The 16,643-nt window shown below is 41.5% G+C and overlaps 3 protein-coding genes across 8 annotated transcripts in view; 1 reads left to right on the forward strand and 2 right to left on the reverse strand.

Moving 5' to 3' along the window:
* Positions 1-576: 576 nt before the first annotated feature.
* Positions 577-7,726, reverse strand: LOC135490723 (uncharacterized). The gene is made up of 14 exons (XM_064776120.1): positions 7,611-7,726; positions 7,068-7,276; positions 6,257-6,679; positions 5,358-5,991; positions 4,913-5,041; positions 4,546-4,663; positions 4,011-4,232; positions 3,512-3,680; positions 3,124-3,255; positions 2,702-2,925; positions 2,127-2,279; positions 1,697-1,846; positions 1,218-1,340; positions 577-1,066 (listed from the first exon to the last, which is right to left on the reverse strand). The coding sequence occupies exons 2-14, from the start codon at positions 7,246-7,248 to the stop codon at positions 938-940; spliced, it is 2,787 nt and encodes a 928-aa protein (XP_064632190.1). The 5' UTR covers positions 7,249-7,276; positions 7,611-7,726; the 3' UTR covers positions 577-937.
* Positions 7,727-8,349: 623 nt separating this feature from the next.
* On the reverse strand, positions 8,350-15,504 carry LOC135490722 (IQ motif and ubiquitin-like domain-containing protein). 3 transcript variants are annotated; one of them, XM_064776119.1, is made up of 12 exons: positions 15,403-15,504; positions 14,228-14,844; positions 13,367-14,101; positions 13,056-13,190; positions 12,742-12,909; positions 11,939-12,481; positions 11,432-11,607; positions 11,151-11,321; positions 10,664-10,840; positions 10,133-10,381; positions 9,752-9,937; positions 8,350-9,612 (listed from the first exon to the last, which is right to left on the reverse strand). In XM_064776119.1, the coding sequence occupies exons 2-12, from the start codon at positions 14,829-14,831 to the stop codon at positions 9,439-9,441; spliced, it is 3,318 nt and encodes a 1,105-aa protein (XP_064632189.1). In that variant the 5' UTR covers positions 14,832-14,844; positions 15,403-15,504; the 3' UTR covers positions 8,350-9,438. The 3 variants fall into 3 exon arrangements, with proteins under 3 accessions (XP_064632189.1, XP_064632187.1, XP_064632188.1); XM_064776117.1 differs by having other exon boundaries at positions 13,367-14,844; XM_064776118.1 differs by having other exon boundaries at positions 13,367-14,844; positions 15,399-15,492.
* Positions 15,505-15,643: 139 nt separating this feature from the next.
* Positions 15,644-16,643, forward strand: part of LOC135491469 (dynein axonemal heavy chain 12-like) — a 33,874-nt gene continuing 32,874 nt past the window's right edge. For all 4 annotated transcript variants that reach the window (XM_064777364.1, XM_064777365.1, XM_064777366.1 and 1 more), the window contains exons 1-2: positions 15,644-15,820; positions 16,278-16,459. In XM_064777364.1, coding sequence (XP_064633434.1) covers positions 16,278-16,459 — 182 coding nt within the window. In that variant the 5' untranslated portion in view covers positions 15,644-15,820. The remainder of the gene's footprint in view (positions 15,821-16,277; positions 16,460-16,643) is intronic.

The raw sequence follows: 16,643 nt of genomic DNA on the forward strand, positions 1-16,643 counted from the left end.
TACCAAATTCTAGGTATCCAAATAAGGTTCTTGGTTCAGAAGGACAGCATCATGACCCTTTGCAATTTATAGAGCTGCAGTTTCAATGTCTCCTTGAAGACAGTCACAACAAGCAAAGTGTAATTGGGTCCACAGGAGGACAGCAACAAGACTCTTTGGAATCGACAGAGCTGCAGTTTCAATGTCTCCTTGAAGACAGTCACAACAAGCAAGGAGTACTTGGGTCCACAGGAGGACAGCCACAGGACCCTTTGGAATTGATAGAGCTGCAGTCTCAATGTCTCCTTGAAGACAGTCACAACAAACAAGGTATACTTGGGTCCACCGGAGGACAGCAACAGGACCCTTTGAAATTGATAGAGCTGCAGTCTCGATGTCTCCTTGAAGACAGTCACAACAAACAAGGAGTACTTGGGTCAACAGGAGGACAGCCACAGGACCCTTTGGAACTGATAGCGCTGCAGTCTCAATGTCTCCTTGAAGACAGTCACAACAAGCACGGCATAATTTTTTCATAAGGGTCGGTATGGACCATAATAGTAGATACAAGTCAAATACAAGCGCACAAAACAAAAGTACTTCAGTAATGATTTATTGTGAAATATAACTTCATCTGTACCCAGTTCTGGGAAATGACATAGGTATGAATAGCACCCCATTGTCTCCCTTATCCCACCCCACTAGTAATACAATGGTATAGATACAGAGCACACACCACTGATTTACTTCACCTGCTCACTGAGCTGATAAATAACACCCATCTCCCTCCCCCAACCCCTACCCGTCCCCTACAAAGTCATCCCCTGAGAGTTGATCAGGAGCAGAGCAGAAACTTTCAAAGACAGTGAACAGTCCCTCAAACTTGGTATCTTATTTGGGCTTGAATGTCCTGGTGACCTGAGTCCTTTTCCTAACACAGAGATCTTTATCCTTCCATTTACATTGGGTGCTTCCCCACTAACAGCCGGATCAAACTTGTTCCATGCTCCACTGCAAGTGACGTATGGTATTCTAGCCTCTCTAAAGTATCACTGGGTTTCAAGGTGCAGGCACCATACTGTAGCAGCTAGAAGAAAATGGAGACAATCAAACACTCACCACGTCTATTCATTTGACCTCAAAGATTTTTTCATTTTACTGATATGGTTGCTCTGATTTCAGCCACCAACATTAAACCACCACAACCATCCAACTAATATCACTAAGTGACTACCTACCATATCGAGTCGACTGGCCACAAAGCTGAGAGATCCTAGTATTTCACGGAACTTCCCATCATGCGGAAGTCTCGCTCTGTTTGCGTTAATGGTAATGGCAGCATACTCAACAAGGTAATGAAGCTGGAAATAGATAAATTATAGTGAAAGAGAGGGTGATGAGTCTCCAGAATGCAGTGACTTCGGAGTTGAAGTGACAAGTGGCAGAACAGGTTAACCGGAACTGGTTGTGACTTTGCCCCTAACTGGCTTTCAAACCCTCAAGGACTTCTGAAGGCATTTAAAACTAGGCATGTCAAAGAAGGTGCCCAACAATCCAAATCATATTAAAGTCTTCATCTTTAAGCTTCTCATCTATCAATGTTACCTGGAGTAAAACTTAAATTGTATTTGTATGTTTAAAATTTCTAAATCACAGTCTCATGGTCAGAACAAACGTTTGTGTTAAGTCAAACAAGGATAATATCCCATCTCCTCACCTCGGACCTAAGTGCAGATGCCTTTCGTAGGAGCTGGGCAATTTCTGTTTGGTGTTTTACTCTGAGGGCACATGCTTCCATCAGTGGTAAAACTCTGGCAGGGTTAGCGGTGGATGAGGAATCCTCACGAAGGGGACTAGGGAGAGCACGCTGAAAATGGAGATTGAGCGTAAGATTAAAGCACAAGACATAGACACTTTGCTGGGGTATTGTCTTCACTAAAAATTACTGTCTTCTCAACAGGGAGTACTTATGAGTATACAATGTAAGAGATCTGCTTGATTTTTTATTCACTAGAGATGCCAGATGGCAGTGATAACCGTAGCTTATAAGATGTAACCGACAAACTGCTCGCATCTTATAGGGGCAGATGTTCTCACTTTCTTTGCCACACACCCTAAGAGTGCGATCAGAAAATGGATTTACTCACCATTAGATGTTTGGAGACATTCTGCCTTGAATTCTTCTGGAAAGGTGAAAATTTCCTCACTTTGTGATGCCGAACTGCCAACTCGTAGAGAGATGACACACCAACTTTGTGATGCCATTCATATTTTGACGCGATAGGCATAATTTCGACACGCTGAAATTAGATTTCAAGCATTTGAAAGTTACACAAAAGGAAAATAGTAGAAACACAACAGATAAGAGATATCACCTACCCCGAGGCTATGACACTTTTAAAGTTTAACAATACTAAATCATGTGGAAATGAAATCCTCATGATAACGGTTACAAAGTGCAATGTAAAGTTACTCATCTATAAAGCACTTTTTTTTAAATCCACAAACAAAGGGCTTACTCCGTTGTTACTCCAGTCCAGGGTTTCCAAGGAGCTATTGGGTGATATGAATAAAGACTAGCAAATGCTTTTACTTCAGTTTTGTACATAACAGCCTAGTGTAAATGTACATGGATTTTTAGATAACAGCATTTGCTAGTCTTTATTCATATCACCCAATATGTAGGACTGAAGACGCAATGGCATCCTAACCTTAAACTTACCTTTAAAGGTGTGACCTTGCATGGATATGGATGTGAGTACACACCTTCTAACACCATCCCACAATGCCAACAGAAATTCACTTTGCAGATGCAGATCATGTGATCGCAGCCTGTGCCTTTCTCTAACACACTGAAACACTTGGGGCACTGCTTCGTCATGACTTGTACTACTTTTGTATCCTTCAAGTCTTTGAAACTGACTAGATAAGTGTCCTTGTCATCTCCTACAACAAAAAAACAGATTTGTGTTAAATCTGCAACACTGGAGTACAGTAAGAAAAAAAACCCCAGGTCTCCACCTCAAGCTAAAGGTATTTGAAGTAGCGGGTTATTGGCTTCAAATAGCCAATTTTGGTTTTGTCTGTCTCAGTTATTGCAAAAAGAAAATCGATTCAACCTGTCCAAACCTGATGTCAACTTACTGTTTTTGACGAGTTTTTCCCAGTAATTTTTGGCGACTTGACAACTTGCTGGCCAGTGTGGTTCATTGTGACACATCTCACAATACACTGTTCCACAGTTGCAACCAATGATGACAGGTTCATCAGGACTATCTAGAAAACAGAGGAATACAAGTATTGTAACATGGCATATGGAATGAACACATACAGAGCATAAAATCTCCCCATCCAAATTTTCAAATTGTTTTTCCTCCTTTGGAAAATGATCTCCGCAGAATCAGGCTTAAATATAAATTCAAGCTGTGAATTTGTTGCAATGGCAATACGCAGTTCAAGAACAAGATCTTCTGTCTGCAAGTCAATCATCCCAGGACAATTGTGTGGCGATTGCGTATTTTAGGTTACTCACTTTTCTTCCCCACTATGAAAGCTCTCGTACACTTCACATTTGGACACCATTTCCACCCATGCTTTTGAAGAGCAACAGTCCGCTTGAGATTGTGATACTTTTGGTATGCGTTAAGATTGACAAGAGTGAGAATCGTTATGTCGTCAACAATATCACTACAGTCATGAGCCTGAAAACATCGAAGAAACGATAAGAACTCCATATGACAATGGCAATCTCTCAAATATTGGTTTCTAAGTCTATTGCTGTCCTTGTTTGCATTCTGGTGCAAGAGATCATGTCACAGTCATAAGACAGCTGTAAAACAGGCAAAGTCAAAACAAACACCTAATGTTCTGCAATTGTTTGTGTACGCACCTTTAGGTACAAAAGGTTACATCATTTACACGTACAATGGAACCTGCACAACCTTACTGCCATTAATCAGGCCTCGTGTCTGCCTGGCACAACACAAGCTATCTTTTAAGACTTGAAATTACTCTTCATCTGGTAGACTTACTGGACAAGTGATCTCGGTGGCCCCTCTATTGATCTGGGCCAACAAGTGGTGCCTCCAACAATCATGGCAGAACCAGTGCTGGCACTTTTTCAGGGCGGTTGCAGAATATCCACATTGGCCAATGTCTTCGAAGCAGATGTTGCATACATTTCCATGTAGGTCACTGAGAGTGAAGGGATCCCGTGAAGCATAGGTAACTTCTTCACATTCTTTCAGGAGAATCTAAAAAAGTGAACATACATGAAAGTTAATGAAATCCATTCTACAGATATTATACATCATGAACACAAGGTTGGAATGTCACAGGTAAGCTTCGAGGAACATCAAGATCTAATCATAAGAATTCCTCGGGTCAGCCTTCGATGTTTCCAACATCACTCACTCAGACTACGAAATCAACAGAGATTGACCCCCCAACTCGACAGTATGGCCACTTCACCACAAGAGGCACACAACTTGAAGGAGGCAAATAGTCTTACCAAACCGAGATTTAGGGTGATGCATTATGATATAGCAGACTTCAGAAGATGCTAACCTTTTGATAAGCTTCCTCTGGCTCCAGAGTCTCCACTTGCCAATCACACACACCCGCAACCAGGTCATAGGGATCAGATTTGTAGACTTGTGATGGGACGTCAATAGCAGTCTTGAAACTGAAAATATAAGACAAGTTATTTTTTCATTTGTTATCAAAGAAAGCAAAGGGAGGAATATACCTTATGGTAAAAACCTCCTCAGTTTAGTATGTCCCCATGGTTGTTCCAACTGGTGTCCTCGGGCCGTTTCAGTTACAGTCAAAGGCATCTGCAGAGCAATCATTGAAAGAATGATACAAGCCTCCCTTCTTTCTACACCACAACATCATTAAGGGAATCAGACTTTTTGAGGTCAAGGGAATTTACCTTTCTTCTGGGAGGATACCAACATAGGCCACTGCAGCATCAATGACCTCTTGGACAGTATAAGTCTGCTCGTCGTCAATGGTTTCCACAGCAATGGATTCAAGGTTGAAGTTACCATTTAGAGACACCCTGAAAGAAAGATCAAAAAAATATTAGGAAATATGTACGGTTAACCAATTCTATTCACCCAACGAGTTTCTGCTGGACACATAAGAACATGTTTCATTCTTAAAAGGGAAATGAAAGATGAAATATACATGTATACTGGTGTGTCAAAGTGATTTTGACCTCGTTTGTTGGGAACAGACAACACCATCAATGATCTTGGCACCGGGCTGCTGGTATCATGATGTTTATGTTATATTCTGATGGCAGGAAAAGTTAAATGCCTGAAGAGAAACCTTTATTGACGGGACAGGCCTACATGTACTTCAAGTTAACTCACCTAAATGGATGATAAACATCAAACTTCTTAGCATCCTCCACTTCCTCAAATATCAGGTAGGCTGTGAAATCAGGAGTAGCCATGTGGACAACATCTTTTAGACGATGACGGACAGCTTCTGTCATGTCAATGATAAATTTCCTGGGGAAGACAGGTGCCTCGTGGTATTTGTCACCAAACGCCTGTTCCAGGTTGACTGCTTCCGTAGTAATCTCGTCGATCTGTACCATGACGGGTATCATCTCAGGCTTTGAAGAGAGATTTTCCATTTTTGATTCATAATTGATTCCAGCATCCACATCATCAGCCATATCCTTATCGACAAACACCACCTTATTTTTTCGACCGCAAAGCGTAAAGTCTGAATCAACTGGAATCTGATTATATGAGATTCTCTTCTCCTTCCTGGTACTTGCAGTAAATTTGCATATTGCAGAATCGACAAGTTGGGGAAAGTCACATGACATATTTCTCTCCATAAAATCTTCCTTTTCTGATTCATCGAAGCTGTCGTCTTCATCTTCAGAGAAATCATCTTCAGCCAACCACTGACTGTCATCTAATAGGACTCGACAAACACGCGTTCGGGATCTCCCACCCTTGGTGGAGCGGCCATTTTGAACTAATCTTGCATCTGAAATATCGAGAATAGGATGACATTGAACCATTTGCATATATGTCACACAAAAAATAAAACCTATTTCAAAGTCAGACGGATTGATATATGATTGGGATATACAATACAAATGTACATTTCATGATGCACGTCAATGTCCATTTCTGGTGTCCCACTGACAAAATTTGGGTTGAATCAGTATAAAAAATCACGAAATATCATTGTTCCAGCAAATACATGCTGTATCAACTTCTGCATGACCGGAAAATATGAACACACTCACCATCATATGACGACAGTTTATCGTCATGACCACCAATATACTTCTTGTTGTATGTCATAACCGAGTCCTTCTTGCTTGGGACATAGACATCAAAATGGACCTCTGGATGCTCTGGAAGTTTTACCTTGTCCTCATCAAGGAATTCAGGCTGCAGAGGGAATGCCCGTTTGGGATTTTTACGGCGGCGCTTTTTACCCAGAAGGATGCTCTTTTCGTTGAAGTACGACTGACCCTTGGCGACGATTTGTCTGATATCTCCGCAGCTGGCCACGTATTCCATGCAGGTATTACGACGATGCAACTTCAGTTGCTTCAGATAGGAAACCTTGAATTCTTCTTTGCCAAGTGTTCCTCCAATGACCTTCTTTTTTATTTGCTCTGGGAGGTTCCATCGCCCTTTCTTGTTCAGTGAGTACACGACACCTAAAACATTGAAAAGTACAGATTAAAACTTTTATGCTAAAAGTCAAGATGGTCGCAATACTGCTGAACTGTGAAAGGTCACCTCCAAACTTTTTATTGTTTTCAGCAAAATTTTGAATTCTAATACGCTTTTCACATTGGCAATCTTCTGGTACTTCAATATGCACCCAAGTATCTGCAAACAAATAAGTCTTTTGTGGTCCTTCCACCAGGGTATAGAGACTGTAAAGATAGTGTGATTGCACTCCTTTATGATTGTAACCGTCATGTTCTTCACAATATTGAAGATTCTCTTAACATTTCTTCAACCCTGAACCTCCTGGGATGCCTGCGGCCCAGGCCAAGCGATAAAACAGTGAGAAATGCCAATGTCTAAAGATCACGCTACCTGGGGTTAATTCAGCTTGATCCAGATTGAAATCAACTGTCTCCCCCTCCTCTGATGCAGTGACTGTCTTGACCACTGTCCCCTGTCGGATATAGGTTTTGACATGGTTTCTATTGGCACACTTAACAGTGTTACCAGTGTTTAGGATGGTCCTGTTGTGGTGAACGGTCTTCAAAACCATCTTTGCGTTCAATCAGGCTTGTCAGAAACTGAAAGAAATATAATATACAAGAGTATGAATTGAAAGAGAATAAGTCAATACATGTATATGCCGTATCGGCGTATGACTGGCTGACTGAAACATGCTCTAGCTAGGCCTAACAGAAGCCCAAGATTGGCAAGAAGGAGAATAAGTTTACCAGAAAGCTTATCAACACATAGCAGGAAGATAGCAAATTTTGTAGAAGGGTAATACTTTTTGACACATCCTGTATGTAGTGTAGTTTGTGTACATTTTGATTTTGTATGCAGCAAATACAATGAAATTACTATATAAAAGTAACAAATCGGCTAGTGAAATACACCAAAACCTCACTACCTTACCAAGAAGTGTTCCTGCTGAATCAAATGAAGTTGTCTGACAACATTTGCTGTGTTTTGGCTTTATATTCATGTTCATTGCAAGCTTTTGACAGCTGTGGTGCAATCCCTCCAGGGTAACCCGGTCAAGTGACGTGATTCTAAAAATAGCCCGAAATCGAAACCGAGGCTACAGAACGAATTCGCAGCAAAAATTGTCTCCGTGTCTGGTTGTGACAAGTTGTTGAAATGCTGGTTGGTAGTAATTGGGATGAGCATTTCATGTCATGTTGATTTCATTGTATGATATCAAGATGTGAACGACATTAGAGGCCCACTTTTCCCTCAAGAGGTGGTTGACAGATTGTGACAGAAATTAGTTAAAAATTATAAACAGTTGTCTCCACTGATTGAGAAGAGGACCTTGTTTTTTGAATCATAGCCAGGTGAAGTTTGTTTCTTGTATCTGAGACACATTTTCACTCTGTCACTCCGATGAAGGGAATCATATTAAGCTGCATCTGCATGATTAACTAGATTTGATGAAGACAATGATCAACTTGATCAGCTGGTGGATACATTGTCCTTTGGGTCCAGAGAGCAGCCTTTTACAGTCTAATGGTAATAGTAACGTTGTGATTGGATGGATTCAGATATTTTTCTTGGATCTGTCTTTTGCCTTGGCATGGCATGACATTGAATTGTCTTTGCTAAGGCACATCTTTTGGATCAATTAACTGAACATAAATTCTTTTAAAATTTCAACACATTTTATTGTTATATACAGTGATAAAAACTTTACAGAATCTTTTTACAATAATTATACAACACTATAAAAATTGATATCATCACCTCACATGATTAGACTGAGAGAATAAAACTATAATGGACGGCTATAACTGAATAAACTGCAGCATAAAAAATTGAATTTGTCCTTAATCATGACAAAGGGTGTTTTAGATAGTCCACAGTTCCTTTACTCAGACGAACATTGCGAATATCAATCAACTTCTTCGTCTGGCAAATTTGAAAATACCAACAATTTTGCTGCTCCAGTGAACTGGCATCTTGACCACCAATACATACAGGGAATTCCGATGTGCTACATTATTACTCATACTGACAACTTGACCACTGTTACATGCACTTACCACTTGCCTAAGTCTTGTAGCTTATTGGATGGAAACAAATATATGTATTTGTGTCAGAATGTAAGCAATAGTTGATTCAACTAAGTGCTGCAGACCAAATTGGACAAAGTGAAATATATCACAGAAACATTACTGACTAATAATATTTGGACATTGGGACAAACCACAAGCTAGACACTGGACGGAAAACATCTTCATTGCTGGATAAAATAGACTTTACTATACACATAATAATCTCTAACAATCACAGATAATTTAATACCTTGCAAGGCTTATGTTTGAACATAGTGCCGTAAGTTTTATCACTTTGAATATGATGGGAATCTTTAAAAAAAACATTCTTACCAAAATATTGGTCAATTTAAAGCTTGTCGAAAACTACCTGAAGAACATGTACAGCTACAGGTAACTTTCTTGGCCCCCGAAAGTGTATTCGTCTCCTGAGAATCCTTCCAACGCCAATGCAACTGCATATGAAAAACATGGACACTTTTCAGGGCAGTCATTGCCATAAAACGTACTCACCAACTGAACAATCAGATCCTCAAAGTACACATCTTCAACAACAAAATGAATGATTGTAGTTTCAACAGTTGCCATGCAGTTTTCTCATGAAAACCAAACATTGTTGGCACTCACTTAAAAATTGTTGAAAATTTATTACTAACTAAACTGTCCACTGTTGTTGTCTTTGTATTAACTCAAGCAGACGCTTGGACGGATAATTTTTTGCCCGATATTGTTGGCATTCGGCTGTTAGGGTTCTTGGGCTCCTTGGTCTTCATCAACTGAGCCATTCCTGGTACACGTGCGAAGTAGTTCTTTGCGAGTGTGTGTTTATGATCCACCTTGTGGATGAAGACTTTACCATAACCCTGGAACAAGAGAAGGAACAGCAGGATTTAGCAAAATGTGCATCTGTACATCAGTCTTCAAGATTCCATATTCCAACATCAGGCAATAATATTGAATAAACCTGTGCAGCAGGCAGCCAATGATGAGAAAACAACTCACCTCTTCCAGATTCTCCAATTTGGTATGAGCAGACGCCTCCTCCTTTGTCAACAGGATGCAGTTCCATGGTGACCACTCCTCGTTCCTGTCCCAGCGTACAAGTACAAGGTCATAGAGGTCATCCCAGGCGCTGAGCACACTCTGGCTACTCCAAACATTCTCAACAAGATAACGTAAGTCACCCTCCTGGAAAAAAAAATCCTTTATTAGCTCTTCCTGGGATGATGTTGCCAAGGACTAGCTGAAGGCAGAGCAGATTGAGATTATTACCAATTTCCACCCTGCCCTTTTAGACAGTTCCCAAAAATTTCATAGTTAACGGTAATCACCATACGAAACCTGACAAAGTTATTTAGAACTGAGATAAAGAAAAACTCATACCTGTAACAGGAATGCAATTTTTGAGTCATCGTCATAGCCTTCTTCCGACTTGCGAAGCGCCTTGAGCATGAAGCGATAATGACTGTAATCCTGGCGCACTCTTGCATCATTGTCTTTCTTGTTGCATTTGGCGCATTTGCCAACGGTTCGGGCGTTTGAGGAAAGTTGGAAGTCAGTGGACGGAAGGTACTGGTTACAACTTTGACAGAAGTAGATGTTCTTACGCAGAACTGCAGGGTCTTGAGGAACCTGGAATAGATTATCAAAGGTTCTCAATTTCAAAATCTTCAAGGAACACACTAGGAAGTTTGAAAGGAGACTTGAGCAATTCAGCTACAGATTCAGCTATGACCATGTGTTGTCTAAGGTAACTTTAATGATGATACAAAAATCATCCAATGAGTTTGGAAAGGGATTACATACGCTTCAATATTTACAAGTTCAAATGAAAACATTCTGTACAGTGAACTCTACCACCACCTGAATCGTACACGTCAAAAAACTATATATTTGGCATAAACGTTTGCCCACCTTGAGCAGACTCGTGACTTCTGGGTTGAACATTGGAGTCTTTATGTACTGTAAGAACAGCGTTGATATTCTCTTCCTCAGCCCCTCGAGGTTTGTCTCCTTGACCCCACGCATTAGGAGGTCAGCCTCACGGTCAATCAACTCTATAATCTCCTGGGTTAGTTTACAATCATGTTCCTGAAAATAAACCAAATGAAGTCAATTTGAGCAACTATGGCTGGGTAAATCCAGGTTATTTTCAGTAGCCTTGGAGAGAAAAGCAAACAAAATTGAACTTTTGCGCCAGGAAGGAACCATGTTTAGCCTATCCACGAAGCACCCTCTACCTTCTCCCAGTACCCTTACACTCACCACAGTGAAACCTTCCACCAAAGATGCTGGTATAACTCAGTTAAAGTACTAGACACAAAACTTGTCCAGAAAAAGGGAAAATTACACACTTTCTCTTGAGTCAAAGGGATAACAGAATAAAGATATATTTACTCACCTTGACTGTATGTTTCAAGGTCAGCAGAACATCCAACCTTTCATCCTGTGTCAGGTACCTCATGCTTGTCGTGGCATAGATATCACGTAATTCTTGGGCTCTGATGGTATATGGTGTGTCCATTTCAGTCATTTTACCATCGTGGCCTCGCCATCTCTTTGGGGCTGCAGCCTAAAATAGAATCAGAAAAACAATCAATATTTGACTTACATGCACACAAAAAAGATCATCATTGGTATAGTTCTTGAACAAAGATCATCTTACGCAGAAGAAATTATTACCTTATCAAGGAAAGATTGTATCCTCTTCTGTTTATTTTCGTTATCGGCTTCGAGTTTGTGCCGCCCAATAGATGAAATAAGCTGTGTTTCTTGTTCTAAGAGCTGGCACAGGGCAGCCTTACGCTCAGCACCACTAAGGGTTGAATTGATGTGGTCCAGTTCTTCTTGACGCCACTCTGGATTTAGAAAGAGAAACAATGTAGCCCAAGATCTACACGCAAAAGGGAAAACTAATATGTAAACTTCTAAACATTTCTCCCCGTTTTTTCTACATTGACATGGTAATTCCACAATATCTTGACAATACCAAACTATCCTACATGTATGTTTGATGTCTCTCTCAATTTCATCATCATCCACCGATTAGGCAATATGACCCATTTATATTTTGTGACCCGTCACAGCAAAACGAGGCCCATGTCACATAGAAGATGAACCTAAATGATATCAGGAGATAATGGAAGAAAGGGATCTTATCGAATTTCACAATTGAGTATCAACACTTACTTTCAAGAGCATGATAAAGTAAATCAAAGTCTTCCTTGGCCTTAGGATTCATTCTCCGTTCAAATTCTCGTTTGATCCTATCCTCTTTTTCTTTTTTCTTCCTCATCTCCTCCTCCTTCTCCCACTCCAGCCTCTTATCACGATCCTCGCGGATCTTCTCAACCGATCGTATCGCTAACCATCGCCGATAATATTTCTGAATCGTGATGATATTTGCAAGCTTTTCAGCTCGACGCTGATCCGCAGTGATATATTTCCCCGGGATGACCAGTTTATCCTCCATGTTCGAGACATAAACGCCAATTTTCGTCATCTGGGTTGATGTGTCACTTTTCGTCTGCTGCACACGGTGCCGTTGCTGGACTGTCTGTGTGTCACGGCAATTTCTCTCCAGGTTATTTGAAGGGCGTGGCTTAGCCATGGTCTGGGCAGAAGCATGGTGGAATTCTACTGAAGTTTTCTTATGGCGATAACCACCGAGGTAGGGCTTCTTTCGAACTGATCGTTCAATTTCAACCACCACATCTTTGTATTCACCATCATCTAAAACAGAAGAAAACAGTTTTACACAAAATCACGGCACAAACCAATCACACTCATCTTCGTGAATGAATATGAACAGCTTTTTTTATTCAGTTTTTATAGGAGCCCCTGTCACAATCAATATAAGTGTCACTTTTGTCACACATAATGCAAGTGTCACCAATGTCACACCCATCATACTCATTGTCTTTATTTTGCAATCCACATAGCTTGTCATCAGTGTGTCACAGCAAAAAGACCATGACCCCATACATACATACCTCCTTGTACTTTAACAGAGATTACATCGGGCATGTGATACTCCTGTCTCGGTCTGTACTGTTTCAGTGGGGAATTGACTGGATCCACTGATGATAGCTCAAGTTGGATTGTTCCATTAGGACCAACTCCTAAGTCTGCCAACCGCATAGTGTTTGAAATGTTACGGCCTGAAATGAGGGTAATATTAAATGAATTCACAGGATAATCTACAGATATCAATATATTATTTCAATTTGATTTCAATTTCAGCTTGTGAAATTGTACCTGCAGATCAGTTCTTAGGCCACAGCAGGCTTATCTGACCTTTGCTCACCTTCAAATATCAGCAAGAGAACACTGGAGGACATCTTGAGTTCTGTAGCAAAGTGATCCTTAAGCTCACGAAGTGTCTGCCCCAAGGTACATGCAAGGGTAGCAACTTGACCACTTGGCATCAACACAAATTTCACTGAAATATACAACAGAACAGGACATAAATATCACTGGTTAAGATATTGTTTGAGAGAGATCTATGAATGAAAGATGAAGAATCTAATGAATGAAGTCAGAATAAGAATTTAAACAAAGGGAGTAATTGTCAGGCATTAAGGTCAAAAGGCAGAGTCAAACTCAAATCACACTTACCCGTGGCAGTAGCATCCAAATTAACTTTTGATCCTGGAGATGCGGCACCTGTATCCCTTGGTGATGCAGCATGTGGATCAACCTCTGGTACTTCTTTAGTTGGTTCAGTAGCAGATCCAACATCTTCTGTTGCAGGAATAGGAGTAGCAGCCTTCTCAGCTTCAGCAGGCTCAGCTGGAGCAGCAGCCTCTTGTTCAGGATCTGGCTTTGTTTCGGCTTCAGCAGCTCCATCCTCCGTGGGGACTTCAACAGTCTCTGCAGCCCCATCTTCTTTTGGGGCTTCCTCAGCTTGGACTTCGTCTTTCACTTCTCCCTGTTCATCTTTGGCTTCTTCACCTCCTGCTTGTTCCTCCTTCACTTCTTCAGCTGTATCATCCTGTCCAGCCACAGCCTGCTCTCCAGCATCTTCACCATCTGCTGGTTGTTCTACTTCCGCAGTCACTTTTCCTTCCTCTGCCTGTGCTTCACCTTCACCTTCAGCTGCCACCTCAACAGCTGCTTCTTCACCTTTCTCAGAAACCTCTTTCACTTCTTGTCCTTCAACAGCCACAGTTTCTTCTTCTGCTTTGACTGACCCCTCTTGTTCAGCATCCTGAGTTTCTTGGGTTGGTTCCTCACCTCCTTCAGCAGGAGCTTCAGTTTCGGCTGCAGCCTGCTCGTCCCCTGTGGCTTCTTCTGTTTGGGCCTCCTGTTCTGCTTCATTTACTTCTTGTGTTTCTGCAACCTCCTGCCCACCTGCACCTGCCTCTGTAACTTCCTCAGTTTCCCCAGCAACCTCTTGGGTCTCTTGTTCTCCTTCAACAGCCTCAGGAGCTTCACCAGCTTCTTCGGTTGCCTCGGCAGCCTCCTGTCCACCTGCACCTGCCTCTTGAGCCTCTGTAACTTCCTCAGTTTCCCCAGCAGCCTCTTGGGTCTCTTGTTCTCCTTCAACAGCCTCAGAAGCTTCACCAGCTTCTTCAGTTGCCTCGGCAGCCTCTTGGGTTTCCCCAGTTTCTTCAACTGCTTCTTGTTCTCCTTCTGTAACTTCTTGAGTTTCAGCTGCAGCTTCTGTTTCTTTGGCAGTGTCCTCTTGTTCAGCATTCACTGCATCCTCAGTAGTCTCAGCTGGCTGCCTCTCAGCTTCACCAGCAGCTTCCTGTTCTTCCTCAACAATCGCTGCTTCATCAGTAGTCTCTGTTGGCTGTTCCCCAGCTTCACCACTAGCTTCCTGTTCTTGTCCACCATTCACTGCTTCCTCAGTAGTCTCAGCTGGCTGTTCCTCAGCTTCACCACTAGCTTCAAGTTCCTCTCCACCATTCACTGCTTCCTCAGTAGTCTCAGCTGGCTGCTCCTCAGCTACACCATCAGCTTCCTGTTCCCCAGCACCTTCACCCTCTCCATTAGTGGCCTCTTGTACTGGTTGTACGGTCTCTGATTCTTGCTCCTCTGTCTGGGGCTGGGGTGACTCGCCATCTTTCTCAGACATGCTTGCTTGTGAACTGGAAATAAATAATGATATCTAGATGTAAGGAACGTAGAGGCATCAGGATTAGCATACTCAAAAACAAACACAATACTGTAGTGTACCTACTGTAAGTTAAATAAGAGTTGATCCCGTTGAAACTTTGAAAGCCTAAAATAATTACAATCGCTGTTGTCATGACGTAGCATGATGATTGGAGATGCACCGTCCAGACAGTGCAAAGTTAATGACAATAACCCCTATAGCATATAGGCCTAGTCTACGCCACGGGTACACCTAGGGTGTGGGTAGCACCAGCCATATATATTCACTCCTTCATGGATAAAGAGCACTGTTTATTCTGACCGTGAGGGGAGTTTTGCTTTGTCCCACTCACTGTCTTTTTTACCCTGGCCTGACTGCATGGCATGAAGATTTTTTTCATCTACATCTTCCCTTTCTTCAGCACTTATTTATGTGAGTTTTCATGTTATCTCTTCTCTCTCTTCAGAAAATATCCCTTCAATTGGGGATTTTAAGCATGCGATCATATCGAAATTACTCCAAAACATACTTCAACAATTTACCTACCTACCTAAATTGAGAATATTAGTAAAATATTTCCTTAAATTAGTGTAATTTTGCTTTATTTTAATGTGATTGACACAAAATTCTCAAGTCCACCATCATGTTTTGATGGTATCCAGGATTCCGAAGCAAAGACATAAGCCTAAATTCTATTGGCTGTCAGCGGTGTAATTATCCAATCGAAGCAGCGCTTTCAAACCTGCGCAGGCTTTTTCGATTTCTCATTAATTCTCGCAGCGTCGCGAGATTTTGTGTATCTAAGCAAAACAACCTAAGGGACACCGAAAATATCAGAATTTCGGCCTCAAATGGATCGTTATAGGAAAAAGGCATAACATGGATACAAAGACCTATACACATTGGATGTAACCAAACAAAAAATAAGTCAATCATCCTTATAATTAGTGAGAAAACGTACTTTAAAGGTGAGTTACATGTTCCCTCGGTGTTGTTTATTGAATCCAAGATGGCGTCCAGTAGGTTGTCAGGTGCCCGTTGTACTGTTTTTTAACTGTTTTTACTGCAGTTACAAAAGCTACAGGCAGGTTTAAGCGTCAGTATGTCAGTCAATGGCAACGCCAATGTAATCTAAGCTCTCGTCCCGATCGCGTGTATCGGCATATGCCGTATCATCGGGCGTACTGTTTGACTTTGACTGCTTTGGTCTCTGCTCCGACCATGCCAGTAGCCCTACTGGAAAGGGGCTGCACCTGACGCCACAGGCATAGACCAACAGCAGTCCACAGCATGTAACAGGACACCAACAGGCCTTGCCCTAATATGTATCTTTGTCTGAATATATTGTAGGCCTAGCCTAGGCCTATATGTTTTGTTTTGCGTCCGTTCCGATTCAGGGCTAATGTATCTTACACTTTTTTTCAGATGGCTGAGCTAAAGCCAGTTGAAAGTAAGAGTGGTACCAAAGTCAGGGGCATTGGCCCTGATGGGCTGCCAAGACTCCCTCCCATTGTGACCCCTGAGAAGAAGGAAGACAAGTTTGTCAACAGCAAACTCATGAACTTTAGGATGTCTTCACACAGACAAGGATTGCTGAAGAAAATTATGTACGTTGCCTTTAAAAAATTTGTGTTTGTACCAAAATATGATATTTTGTCCATATGGTTTGAAAAGCGGTCTTGGAAGTTGTGCTCGACACAGTCACTGGGTTCTGTGTCACGTACACTAAAAAAAACCTAAATTTATTTTATATTCATGTCCCTTTTACACATGTTTTAGTTTAACTCTTAC

Source organism: Lineus longissimus, chromosome 7 (genome assembly GCF_910592395.1).
Source record: "Lineus longissimus chromosome 7, tnLinLong1.2, whole genome shotgun sequence".
Lineage (NCBI taxonomy): Eukaryota > Metazoa > Nemertea > Pilidiophora > Heteronemertea > Lineidae > Lineus > Lineus longissimus.

What these genes read in the sequence shown, in the direction of transcription:
- LOC135490723 (XM_064776120.1), bottom strand. Translation starts at nt 7,248, where the DNA reads ATGGTTTTGAAGACCGTTCACCACAACAGGACCATCCTAAACACTGGT. An exon ending in GGAAAAACTCGTCAAAAACA is followed by an intron (nt 2,926 to 3,123) that starts GTAAGTTGACAT and finishes TTTTTGTTGTAG; the next exon opens with GAGATGACAAGGACACTTAT. An exon ending in CATCTGCACTTAGGTCCGAG is followed by an intron (nt 1,341 to 1,696) that starts GTGAGGAGATGG and finishes ATCTATTTCCAG; the next exon opens with CTTCATTACCTTGTTGAGTA.
- LOC135490722 (XM_064776117.1), bottom strand. Translation starts at nt 14,831, where the DNA reads ATGTCTGAGAAAGATGGCGAGTCACCCCAGCCCCAGACAGAGGAGCAA. An exon ending in AAGTCACGAGTCTGCTCAAG is followed by an intron (nt 10,382 to 10,663) that starts GTGGGCAAACGT and finishes AATCTATTCCAG; the next exon opens with GTTCCTCAAGACCCTGCAGT. An exon ending in AATTGGAGAATCTGGAAGAG is followed by an intron (nt 9,613 to 9,751) that starts GTGAGTTGTTTT and finishes CTCTTGTTCCAG; the next exon opens with GGTTATGGTAAAGTCTTCAT.